Source organism: Culex pipiens, chromosome 3, assembly GCF_016801865.2.
Source record: "Culex pipiens pallens isolate TS chromosome 3, TS_CPP_V2, whole genome shotgun sequence".
In the NCBI taxonomy this organism is placed as follows: domain Eukaryota; kingdom Metazoa; phylum Arthropoda; class Insecta; order Diptera; family Culicidae; genus Culex; species Culex pipiens.
The window spans coordinates 63922328-63935546 of NC_068939.1; the positions used below are offsets into that span (position 1 = coordinate 63922328).

The 13219-nt window shown below is 36.8% G+C and overlaps 1 protein-coding gene across 1 annotated transcript; it reads left to right on the top strand.

Annotated features, from left to right (window-relative positions):
- Positions 1–4475: 4475 nt before the first annotated feature.
- On the top strand, positions 4476–12691 carry LOC120418534 (keratin, type I cytoskeletal 9-like). The gene is made up of 9 exons (XM_052710102.1): positions 4476–4861; positions 4939–5028; positions 7217–7360; positions 7438–7527; positions 9871–9993; positions 10081–10230; positions 11804–11923; positions 11987–12202; positions 12262–12691. The coding sequence occupies exons 1-9, from the start codon at positions 4686–4688 to the stop codon at positions 12608–12610; spliced, it is 1458 nt and encodes a 485-aa protein (XP_052566062.1). The 5' UTR covers positions 4476–4685; the 3' UTR covers positions 12611–12691.
- Positions 12692–13219: the final 528 nt, after the last annotated feature.

Genomic DNA, 13219 nt, shown 5'->3' on the forward strand with positions numbered 1-13219 from the left:
TCACTAGGGTGTAATATCAAAATCGATTTTCCAGCACAGCAATTTTTCAGTTCCTTTTGGGGTCCTAAACAACTCCCCAAAGTTTGGGCACGATTGGATTAGTCCTCACTTTGCGCAAAGCGATTCAATTTTCCATATAAATTTGTATGGGAAAAACCAATTTTTTTAATTTTGATATTTATAAAATCCACGTTTCAAGCTGTACTAAAACCGGATTCATATTCAAATGCTCTGGAAGGTGCTCTACAACTTTCCCGAAGAGAGTATGGTGCTAGCATGTCCCTAAGAGAAGATACAGCGTCCTCAAAACTCGTCTAAAACGTGATTTTCGAGCAAAAAACACATTTTAGACGAGTTTTTAACACGCTGTATCTTTTTTTAGGAGCAAGTTAGCACCATACTCTCTTCGGGAAAGTTGTAGAGCACCTTCTAGAGCATCTGAATATGAATCCGGTTTTAGTACAGCGTGAAACGTGGATTTTATAAATATCGAAATCCAAAAAAATTGTTTTTCCCATACAAATTTATATGGAAAATTGAATCGCTTTGCGCAAAGTGAGGACTAAACCAATCGTTCCCAAACTTTGGGGAGTTGTTTAGGACCCCAAAAGGAACTGAAAAATTGCTGTGCTCGCTAAATTTGGACAAATTTATTTTTTTCCATACAACCATATTACACCCTAGTGATCACTGTGCTTTGATTTATTTGAGTTCTGAAAGTCGCCTAAAAAAATCGAGAAAACTTTTTATTTTTTTGATTATTAGCAAATATTATAAATCGAGATGATTTATACCTGGAAAGTCGTTTTTCACCTTCCTGATTAAAAATATAAAAAAAGCAATCCCCTTTAACGACCCCCGGGTCTTTGGTGGTCTCTGTTGCAAGTTTCTGCTCATTTATAGGAAGTGTTGCGATTTTGAGCTCTCATCCGCTCATGAGCGAGCATTTTTCGCTCATTCGTGAGGAGGAGCGCGACGCGAGCTAGCTCACGTTTGCTCGTGCTCGTGTTTGCTCATTTATTTTATGAGCGAAAATGCTCATTGCTCGCGCTCGCGCTCATTTTTGCTCATTTTACCTGTAACGGGTAAACGATAATAACTTTTTTTTTCAGCAGAGCTTCGAGGTTGTTTTTTTTTTCATGGAGGCTTGAATATGCTTAATAATATTGGATGAAGTTATTTGTCATATTTTTTTGTTTTGAAACATGTTTTGGAGTCAGAGTTAAGGGGTTAAGGTGTTACATTAAGATCTGTACATAGCAAAAAAAACCATAGAAATACTACTTCTGGGAAGTACGTCTTTTCTGTTAGAAAAACGCGTAATTTTACTTCTAAAAAAGTGTAATTTTGCCACTTTTCTGGTGTAATGCAACTTTTTCAGTCTAAATCGAGATAAAATTATAACATTCAAGAGGTAATATTCAACCTTACAAAATTAAAACTTCCAAATGTACACTTTTTTACTGTGTAGAAATAATTCGATTAATAAAAAAGTTGATAATAGAGTGTCACGTGAAAGTGAACTATTTAATAAAGCTGAAAAGTATCTTTTAAGGAATACAAATATGTTTTCTTGGTAATACGTTTAGTCATGTTTTAATTCCTGGGCACCTCATCTTGTTTAGTCAATTATTTGTAAATAATTTTGCATAATAAATGTCAAATCTGTGTCTTAGATAATTTTCACATCAATTATCTTATTTATATGCTGGAGTCGATCCAAATAAATAAATGAGAAATGAGCGTGCTCACAAGTAAAAACATGTTTTAATATTTAAAAAATCGATTACCATCCTATTTACAACTTATTTAAGACCTAAAAATTCCGTTCCTTGACAGTTTACTCTAAATTTGAAAGTGAAATAAGCTAAAAAGAGTGTCTGGGATTCTTAGCAAATTAAGACACTTTACTTGCGTGTCAGCCATTTTTCATTTATCGGGAAATTAATCTAGTTTTCTAAATTATCAAACTCTGAAAAATATATATATATATAGGCTGACAACATTAAAGTTTCATAAATTTACCATTACCACATTGATCACACAAAAAACTGGGGTAGAAAAGTATCCCCCGCAATCCACCGCGATCAATTTTTGACAGTTCGACGCCAACGAATAACTTGATGAATTTACCGCGGTTAACCAAAATAAAATTACCAATGCAACTTTGATGGGTTCATGTCCCTTTTTCGCGATGAAATTATCTTCAAAAGTGGTAATCCAATTGGCCTGTGCCAAATTCATAAACAATACTACAAATCTACCTGATTTGCTGATGAGCGCGAGCGCATGCGTTGAGCATGAGCGAGCACAAGCTACCTGTTAAGTCCTCATGCTCATGAATGAGCGAGCACGGATTCTGGCTCGCTCGCTCATTCGCAACCCTGTTTATAGGCCTCCGAAGGTTATGTGGTGTGAGTCACCCAAAACCTCTTTTACGCAAATAGACCGACGTTTTACTTCCCCATCCGATAGAAGGCGTGATCAGGCAAATCTCGGCTCGAAAAATGCCACCGCGGTTTCATACGTCTTCATATGTCTTATGCCAAATAGGTTTGATTTTGGCAAAAATAAGTCTTCGTCTTGCCAAATGAAATTATGGAGATGGTTGTCAGAAATGGCGATGATAAATAATAGATATTAAAAAAAAAAATTCTATTGATAAATGTAGGGGAGATAGAGCCAAAAAATATCAACTCGCTTCATCAAAAAATCATTGTTTTGTTTTGTTGAACGTTAAAAAATATTGTATTGCAATTCTTTGAAAAAAATGTTAGAAATATTTTTAAACATCTATTGCTATATTAATCATACCAGAAATTCAGCATAAATGTTTTCTATTTTTTGGCTTTTCAGGTGCTTATGGTTTTAAGTAAGCTTTTTGCATGCCTAATGACACTTGACAACTAAAATACCATTGGTTTAAAAAAAAGCATGAGATAAAACCGTTTGGCAGTCGAGATGGATCTTCTACGGTCTTAGACGTCAACAGACAGAGCAAAGAAAAACCGTTTGGCATGACATTGCCATTGGGGTTTCAAGACTCTCTTAAAACTTTCATAAAACCTTATTGAAAGCCATCTAGCTTTTATTGTCAAAAGGTTTTAAATCCGAGGCATAAAACCTTGTTAGAACCTACTAATTAGCTCTTGCTTATTGGTTGTGGTAAATGCCCAAATAAAACTATAAAGCAACCAAGATGCTACTATAAAACCTCAATAAAACTAGGTAGTGGCTAGTTAGTTTAAAATGTTACTTGGGTTTGCGGAGGTCCTTTTGGATTTTAAGTGGGGTTTATCAAGGTTCTGGGGAGTTTGTTACGACTAAGTTGATTTTGGCTGATAGGTTTTATAGCGGTTGTGACAGCTTTGATAAAGCCTAGAATGTTACTTGGGTTGTCTTCTTATTACTTATAGACCCATTTATGCAACAATCTGATTGTAAACTTGTATTTTTTTGTAAATTGTTTTGTAGACAGTAGTTTAGGGAATCAATCAAACATTGTATCGATATTTCCCCCAGTTTTGAAGATAACAAAATGTGTGCCACCAAATTGTTGGTCCAGAAGCTCTGGTAGGTGTGCACCGTTAAGGATATTCATATTGATTGGGAATACAAAAAATATAACTTTAACCTCGAGGTTGAAATTTCATTTTACAGCAACCGTCAACTGGGGCGAATCGGGACTGCAGTTCGAATATATTCGAATTGTTCCTATATATAGGAACAAAATTTTGAAAATCGATGCACTAATTTCTGTGTTCTGTGTCTGTTCTATCCGAAACTAAACAAAAACATCCAAATATTGTGCAGTAACAGGACTGTCCCAATTCGCCCCATGTTTTCCGTTTCACCCCAGATGACGGAGGTTTAAATTGCAAAATTTAGCTAATCTTAATACATCGATGAAATGTTAATTATTTGACAATTTTAAAATTATGGAAAAAATTGATAATTTTTACAACAAAAAATTATTTTATTTTTTTGGCAAATATAAGTGATGAGCTTAGTGTCAAAATAGCTCAACCAGGCACGAGGACTTTTCTAGATAATCAAATAACAATGACACCTTGTACCTACAAACACAAAGTGTTTAAAATTATTTTGAAATAGTTTTGAAAAAATCTTTTCGCGGCCTTTCCTGATTTTTAGTCAGTTTGATCCAATTCTGGTATATACTTTATGAACCGATTTCATTAGTTGTTTTATTTGTTAACTAATCCCAGAACTTTTAAATCATAGAAAGAAGTGTTTCTAATGAGCACTTCTCGATTTTGTCCACTAGCTTGGAATTTCCCATCGATAAACCGCGCCAGTTTGAAGCCATTATCATCGTTGGCGATTGGCGCTGAATGTAATTATGAGCATGAGTCAGTTCTACCGGTTTGCCGCTTAAGGACACCCCTCTTGGTGCGTGATCGGAAACCTTCGAACGATCAATTGTCACGCGCTTGAAATCGACTGCGCGCGAACATTAAGGCACGTTCGAGTACTTCTAATGGCTCCAAGGGAGGGATCAGAACGGCCACTGCCCACGCGTCGATCGCGCGATTAAACGGTTCGGCAAACGCGGACCTATCGATCAGAAGCGAACTGAACTCGGAAGTTAAATGGTCGAGATTGTGGATCGTACAGCGAACGGTTAAATTGTAGTGAAACTTTGTATTATCTTTCAGTAAAATAAGATGAACAGTGCGGTGACTTGTCGAGTGTTTCTGTTGCTGGGACTGCTAGTTCTGGTCAGTGTAGAATGTAGTCGCGTTAAGTTTCTCGGAGAAGACGTCGGCGATGACGAAGACGATGTGGCGTTGATACGAGGTGCCGTCAATATTGGACGCGATATTACTGGATTTATCTTTGGGTTAGTTTTAGATACTAAAAAAAGCTTGAATTCAGTTGAAGAAAGTATGTGAAAATTATTCAAATTTGTTCCCTCAGTGGCCGGCCTACGCGTCGCAGACCGACTGTACGAACCACTACCACGAGGCCGGATGATGTCCACCATCCGAATGCGGGAGGAAACGTTGGGTAAGTAGTGAACATTTGCGTCACGTTCTGTAAGAACTTGGTTCCCTGAACACACTCCAATCGACATAATAACGTTTAAGTTAATTTCTGTCCAGTTCTTCATTGTGTCACCCCCTACAGCGTGCTACAGACCCATCATGCTAAGCTAGTTAATTTCTGGCCAGTTCATACAAGTTACCAGTTCTAAACATTACAAATTTATGGAATCGTTCTTAGAAACCATGCGCCTCCATTAAGCTCTCTTTCTTAGAATAAATCCATGGAGGCGCCTGGCATCTTAGAACGGAACCTAGTTCCGACGTGACCAAAGTATGGCGTGCGGGCCAATTGTGACCCGCGAGGACATCTTTTGTAGCCCGAGGACTTATTTTGAATAATCATGTAAAATTGCCTTTTGATTCATCTGTGATTTTGTAAAATGAAGGTTCAGTGTAAACTTTGTTTTGTTTATCTTTTATTGATATAAACTTATGATTCTTTCGTATTTTGATCCCGATTAAACGACACAAATATTTTTCTTTAAAAATGTATCTCAATTGGGTTGAAAATAGGAAGTTTTGTCATAATTTTTATGAAACAGTTTTGGAATTGGTTATAAAACATTGACTTGAGCTGGAACTGTGAGATAAAAAAAATCCATATTTATTTTTAATTCATGACGAACCATTGATTTTTAGACTGCGCCTCAAACTCATTTTGTACTTTGAAACCTCCCACCTCGGGATTCGAACTCTTGACATTAAGATTACAAAGTGACTGTCATTTGATTCAGGCATTCCAAAATGTATTGACATTTTATTGCAATTGAGGGATAATTTTAGGAAAATATATCATAAGTTGCATTTTATTTTAAAATAAGTTTACTCCATTGGCTTCATCCATAAAGTACGTCACGCTAAAATCGGCCCCCTTCCCCCCTTTGTCACGCTTTTCCTATACTTATAACATGCAATGTCACACTTGCTCAGACCCCCCTCCCCCCCCCCCCCCCTAGAGCGTGACATACTTTATGAATGACGCGATTACATATTTTTTCAATGTCTTTGTCACCCTTTTTAAACACTTTTATTGCATATTTTTAGGGGGTGTGTTGATTTTAATAAATTTCAACCGATTGATCAGAACCAGATTTTTGTTTTGTTTTGAAATGAAAAAAAAAAACGCCTGAAAAATCAAAAAAACTTTTACTGATAGATGTGTCTCAATGAAAGTAATTTTATTTTTTTCATTATTTGGCCCGCAAGCTCAATAGCAAAATCTTGATGAATAAAGCGAGTTATTGTAATACCTTTATTTAATACTGCTATTATTGGTAAAATTTTATCAGTTTTGCCTTCCTCACCTTACTGAGGAAAGGTTATAAAATCACTCAAATAAGCTAGTTGTTGCCTAAAATTTTACAAAGAGTGCTAAGTTTGGAAAAAAAATATCAGTTTTTAAAAGTTTTTCGCTGTATATTCAAACAACATTTCATCAAAAAAAGCCTTTGTTTTTTTCTGATTTCTTGCAAGTTTCCACAGATTTTTTTTTTAGAAAATATTTCTATCGGAATGATCATGTGTTTGACATTTCAAATTTGTTTTTATTATCCTTAAATTTGATGATTCATTAATGTATCTAAAATGTTGAAAATAAGTTAGAAGGATTATGTGTTTTTCTTACAAAAAACGTTACTTAATCCACCTTTAGTTGGTTGGTGCCTTCCTCTCATTTATCCAGGTTTTTAAGCGAAGATGGCGTTCTAATGGTGAACGTCCGAAATGTCAAAATCTCGCAGTGGTACCAATATTACAAAAGAAGTGTGCCCTGGCATGACAGCCACATTTGTTTTCTTATGTTGGTGCTACTACGTGATTTTGACATTTCGGACGTTCACCATTAGAACGCCATCTTCGCTTAAAAACCTGGATAGAGTGATTTCAACCCCCCTAAGGTGTCCACATGAAAGAGAAAGTGTGACATTGCGTGTTATAAGTATAGGCAAAGCGAGACAAAGGGGGGGGGGGGGGGGTGTGTGTGTAAATTTTGGCTGATTTTAGCGTGACGTACTTTATGGATGAAGCCAAAGTATTTACTTCGATTGATTTTATAGCCTTTCCTCAGTAGGAAGGCAAAAAGAAGATGCTGCAAAAGAACATTATTGAATAAATACAAAAACATTATTTTTATATTTTTTTCCATTGAGAAGAGTGGAGAGACCTGAAAAAATAAAATGTGTAGAATGTAGCCGCGTTAAGTTTCTCGGAGAAGACGTCGGCGATGACGAAGACGATGTGGCGTTGATACGAGGTGCCGTCAATATTGGACGCGATATTACTGGATTTATCTTTGGGTTAGTTTTAGATACTAAAAAAAGCTTGAATTCAGTTGAAGAAAGTATGTGAAAATTATTCAAATTTGTTCCCTCAGTGGCCGGCCTACGCGTCGCAGACCGACTGTACGAACCACTACCACGAGGCCGGATGATGTCCACCATCCGAATGCGGGAGGAAACGTTGGGTAAGTAGTGAACATTTGCGTCACGTTCTGTAAGAACTTGGTTCCCTGAACACACTCCAATCGACATAATAACGTTTAAGTTAATTTCTGTCCAGTTCTTCATTGTGTCACCCCCTACAGCGTGCTACAGACCCATCATGCTAAGCTAGTTAATTTCTGGCCAGTTCATACAAGTTACCAGTTCTAAACATTACAAATTTATGGAATCGTTCTTAGAAACCATGCGCCTCCATTAAGCTCTCTTTCTTAGAATAAATCCATGGAGGCGCCTGGCATCTTAGAACGGAACCTAGTTCCGACGTGACCAAAGTATGGCGTGCGGGCCAATTGTGACCCGCGAGGACATCTTTTGTAGCCCGAGGACTTATTTTGAATAATCATGTAAAATTGCCTTTTGATTCATCTGTGATTTTGTAAAATGAAGGTTCAGTGTAAACTTTGTTTTGTTTATCTTTTATTGATATAAACTTATGATTCTTTCGTATTTTGATCCCGATTAAACGACACAAATATTTTTCTTTAAAAATGTATCTCAATTGGGTTGAAAATAGGAAGTTTTGTCATAATTTTTATGAAACAGTTTTGGAATTGGTTATAAAACATTGACTTGAGCTGGAACTGTGAGATAAAAAAAATCCATATTTATTTTTAATTCATGACGAACCATTGATTTTTAGACTGCGCCTCAAACTCATTTTGTACTTTGAAACCTCCCACCTCGGGATTCGAACTCTTGACATTAAGATTACAAAGTGACTGTCATTTGATTCAGGCATTCCAAAATGTATTGACATTTTATTGCAATTGAGGGATAATTTTAGGAAAATATATCATAAGTTGCATTTTATTTTAAAATAAGTTTACTCCATTGGCTTCATCCATAAAGTACGTCACGCTAAAATCGGCCCCCTTCCCCCCTTTGTCACGCTTTTCCTAAGTATAGGCAAAGCGAGACAAAGGGGGGGGGGGGGGGGGTGTGTGTGTAAATGTTGGCTGATTTTAGCGTGACGTACTTTATGGATGAAGCCAAAGTATTTACTTCGATTGATTTTATAGCCTTTCCTCAGTAGGAAGGCAAAAAGAAGATGCTGCAAAAGAACATTATTGAATAAATACAAAAACATTATTTTTATATTTTTTTCCATTGAGAAGAGTGGAGAGACCTGAAAAAATAAAATAATACACAAAAAAAACCAATTATACACAATTTTTTACATTTGATAACAAAAACTTCAAATGAACGTTTTTCTTCATTTTGTTTGATTTTCATGGAAAATAATCGTTATTTTATAAAAAAAATATGATTTTGTGTGCATGAACAGTTCGGTGGACTTGGCAACAAAAAATTATCGTTTTACTATTCATACAACCAGTTGTCTATAATAGTGCCTTTGGGAGAGACATGATCCACACATTGTTATGGACCTACCATAAATCACGTGGATACATTTTTGTAAATCTCCAACCCCCCTTCCCCATGGCAATTGTCCATACAAAAAATCTTTTTTGTATGCAGCATGGAAAATCGCCTCCCTACCGCCCACACCCCCCTCAAAGTGTCCATGGGGTTTATGAAAGGACCCTAGATACTTTGTTGAAGAAGTTTAAAAACTAGATTTGTGCTCAAAATTGGTTTTAATTTTGATATTTGTAATTCTCATACAATGCATTTCATTTTTTTAAAGCTATTTATTCAAAAAGTAAAACTTGCAATTTCTTCACAAAGTGCTGAAGTTACCTTAAACATTTTAAAAGCGGGTATTCAAAAAAGGGTATCATGTTTACCCACTCTTCATTACGAAAAGGGAATCCATCGCCAAATCAGCAGAGAGGTTTTCCTGATTTTATTTTGCTGATATTTGCCAAAAAATTCTCTAAACCAGCAAATTTTTTCGCCAGAAACAACAGCTCAGCAAAATTAAGCAGCTTTTTTTGAAAACTTATCCAAAAAAGTTTCACTCGTTGAGAAACATCAATGTAACTTGTAAAATCATTCCCCTACCCAGATATTTATTCTCCCGAAACAATCTTCTGGTTCATTTTGGCACAAGCAGCTGAATCAGTGAGGGGGAAAAAAGTTGCAGGAAAAATATTATTTTAATCGCTTTCACTACTTTTTTCATAAAAATTTCATAGTTTTTTTCAAGTTAAAAGATTCTTCTTGATATTTGGAATAATTTGAAGGGCAACAAAAACAATAAAAAAATATATATGTTTGCAACGGCCTTATTCAAACTTAAGATTGTCACAAATCGTAAAATTGGGTCGTTAAGGATGAATAAAACATTCGCCGCGCAATCAGTATCAAATACAGCAATGCTAATAAATTAACTCTATCCATAGATTCTCCGGTTCATCGGCAGCCGCTGGCTCGCAAACGATCCAAACTGGGAACCAGCATGGCTCGTCCGGATCAGCTGCCACTGCCCAGACGGCTACCGTGAATAATGGCGGCGGCAACTCGGGGTAAATAAAATCTTCACTTGTCTAATGTCCAACGCTGTTTCCATTGAAGGAGTAACGAGAAACAATAAATTTCCTTCGACTCTCCAGACTGGGAATATCTGCGGCCGCGGCCAATGCCAACTCGCACCACCAGACCTCCCCGTCTTCCCCCGGTCATCATAATGGATTCTCTGGCGGCGGCGGCGCCTCGGGAGCGGCTGCCAGCTCCCAGAGCTTCAATGGCGGAGGATTCCCAGGGTAATTAAACTCTCAATTACATGTAGTGCGCAGGATGTGAGTGTTCGGCGGGGTGTGTTTAGTATTCTAGATATGAACTGTGGTTGATGCGTGTGATAGAGATATTCCAGTCAGGTGCGTTGATTTAGTGGTGATATTATGCAGTGAAGCCTTCCAGTTCCATCAGATTGGTTTCACACTTTCAGAGGAGCTTGGAAGATCTTGAAGATCTTTAGATAGAACTAAAGGTTAGACAAATAACAAACTAATAAGGACATTAAATTTTCAAGTTTTTTCCCCTTCCTTCATTTTTTTTACTAAAAATAAGGGAACTGAAAATAATTATTGACTCAAATTTTTATCTCCTTGTAAAAACATGTGGGTAATTCTCCGCCAACTCACACAGCAGTTGCCCCGACCCCTCTTCGATTTGCGTGAAACTTTGTCTTAAGGGGTAACTTTTGTCCCTGATCATGAATCCGAGGTCCGTTTTTTGATATCTCGTGACGGAGGAGCGGTACGACCCCTTCCATTTTTGAACATGCGAAAAAAGAGGTGTTTTTCAATAATTTGCAGCCTGAAACGGTGATGAGATAGAAATTTGGTGTCAAAGGGACTTTTATGTAAAATTAGACGCCCAATTTGATGGCGTACTCAGAATTCTGAAAAAATGTATTTTTCTTTAAAAAAAACACTATTTTTTTTTTGAAAATTCTCCTATTTTCCGTTACTCGACTGTAAAATTTTTTGGAACATGTCATTTTATGGGAAATTTAATGTACTTTTCGAATCTACATTGACCCAGAAGGGTCATTTTTTCATTAAGAACAAAATTTTTCATTTGAAAATTTCGTGTTTTTTCTAAGTGTTATTTTTTAGAGTGTAACAATGTTCTACAAAGTTGTAGAGCAGACAACTTTGTAGAACATTGTTTTACTCTAAAAAATAACCCTGCAAAGTTAGAAAATACACGAAATTTTAAAATGAAAAATTTTGTTCTAAATGAAAAAATTACCCTTCTGGCTCAATGTAGATTCGAAAAGTACATTAAATTTCCCATAAAATGACATGTTCCAAAAAAAATACAGTCGAGTAACGGAAAATGGGAGAATTTTTAAAACTTTTTTAGTGTTTTTTTTTCGATAAAAAATACGTTTATTCGGAATTCAGAGTACGCCATCAAATTGGGCGTCTAATTTTACATAAAAGTCCCTTTGACACCAATTTTCTATCTCATCATCGTTTCAGGCTGCAAATTATTGAAAAACACCTCTTTTTTCGCATGTTCAAAAACCACCCCTCCGTCACGAGATATCGAAAAACGGACCTCGGATTCGTGATCAGGGACAAAAGTTACCCCTTAGGACAAAGTTTAACGAAAATCCAAGAGGGGTCGGGGCAACTTTTCCCGATTTCGTTTGAGTTGGTAGAGAATTACCCATGTACAATCTATTGTAAAATATTTAGAATACATTGCTAAGCGCTCATATATGTATTTTTTTCATGTTCCGATGTCAAAACGTTTCTATAATGAAGAAATTAATGCTAGGCAATAACAATTTAAAATCCCAAAATTGTTTTCTTTTCAATTCAGGTCCAGCATTTCGGCATCCGCTGCGAATGCAAACTCCTACAATACTCAGCACGGTAGTGGCGGAGGATCAGCATCGGCAGCCAATGCCCAATCTGCTTCCTTTAACTCGAGATATCCTGGGTAAAAATTTGCCTTGACCCCCGGAAAAATATTTTCGCATACCAATTAAGTTTGAAATTTCAGATTCGGCTTTTCCGGATCCAGTTCAAGCGCAAACTCAGCTAGTCAAGGATTTGGATCGTCCATTGGATCCGGCGCAGGAGTGGCCACCGGAAATGGTTTCGGAGGATCCGGTGGGAGTGCGGCAGCTGCCAACGCACAGACGGCCACCATCAATTCCGGCGGATTCGGAGTGTCCGCGTCGAACGCGAACGCCAACAGCTTGAACCAGCAAATTGGGTAACTTTGTCTAAAACATTTTTTTAATCATTTTGTCAATTCAAATTTAATCGTTCCAGTGGTTTCGGCTCATCCAGTTCGAACGCCAACGCCAACTCCTTCACGCACGGGTTCGGTTCCAATGGGTTTGGAAGCAGTGCGGCCAACGCGCAGTCAAACTCGTTCCAGAGCAGCGGACCGTTGGGTTCGTTTGGGGCGTCCAATTCGGCATCGCAATCGCAGGGATTCACCGTTGGGGCGGGAGGTATCTCGGGATCGGCGGCCCTTTCCGGAAGTCAAACGTACAGGATACCCTACCACAAGGACGTAACGCTATCGTACTCCAGTGGGTTCTCAACGGCTGGGAACCAGGGTGGACAGGGAGGGGATTCGAGTTACGCGAATGGAGCTTCGTTTACGATAAATTAAACATAATAGTATTGAAAAGTGTTCATTGTAAATTTTACAAAAGAGAGTATAAATAAAATGTATTTATTATCTATCTAAGAATACCTGCGACTCTGCGAGCTGTTTTTAAGAAGCTTTATTTATTTTTTCTGAATGAACCGGTTTTAAACCAATAAAAAAAATATGTAGGTTTTTGGTGGCATTTCATAACGAATAAAAAATCAATCATAAAATGGTTGATTTTTCATGCTTATAATAATTTTTATACTTATAATTTCATACATATAATTATTACCATTATTTTCATAATTGAGAAAAAAATGTATTTGAAAAATACCGGAAGTTTAATAAATTTGATTAAAGCCGTTGCAAATATTGTTCAAAATTATGTCGCACTGCCCCTTCAAAGTTGGCCTGAATAATCTGGGTGCAAAAAAAATAAAAAATTCGAAAAACTTGAAAATTTTAATGAAAATTAAAGTTTAATCAACTGAAAACCAGTTAAAATGCATTTTCTAGCTAATCTAATAATCTAATCTAATCTAACACAAACGCAGCCAGTCCGATGAAAGCATGCTGGAAAGTCTTGTGATTAGATTACGCCCCAAGCACTTTTCTTGTCAATATTAA

Excerpts from the sequence above, each read along its gene's own strand:
- LOC120418534 (XM_052710102.1), top strand. The coding sequence starts at position 4,686 with ATGAACAGTGCGGTGACTTGTCGAGTGTTTCTGTTGCTGGGACTGCTA. Across the intron at positions 5,029-7,216 it reads AATGCGGGAGGAAACGTTGG|AGTGGAGAGACCTGAAAAAA; the intron begins GTAAGTAGTGAA and ends TCCATTGAGAAG. Across the intron at positions 11,924-11,986 it reads TTTAACTCGAGATATCCTGG|ATTCGGCTTTTCCGGATCCA; the intron begins GTAAAAATTTGC and ends TTGAAATTTCAG.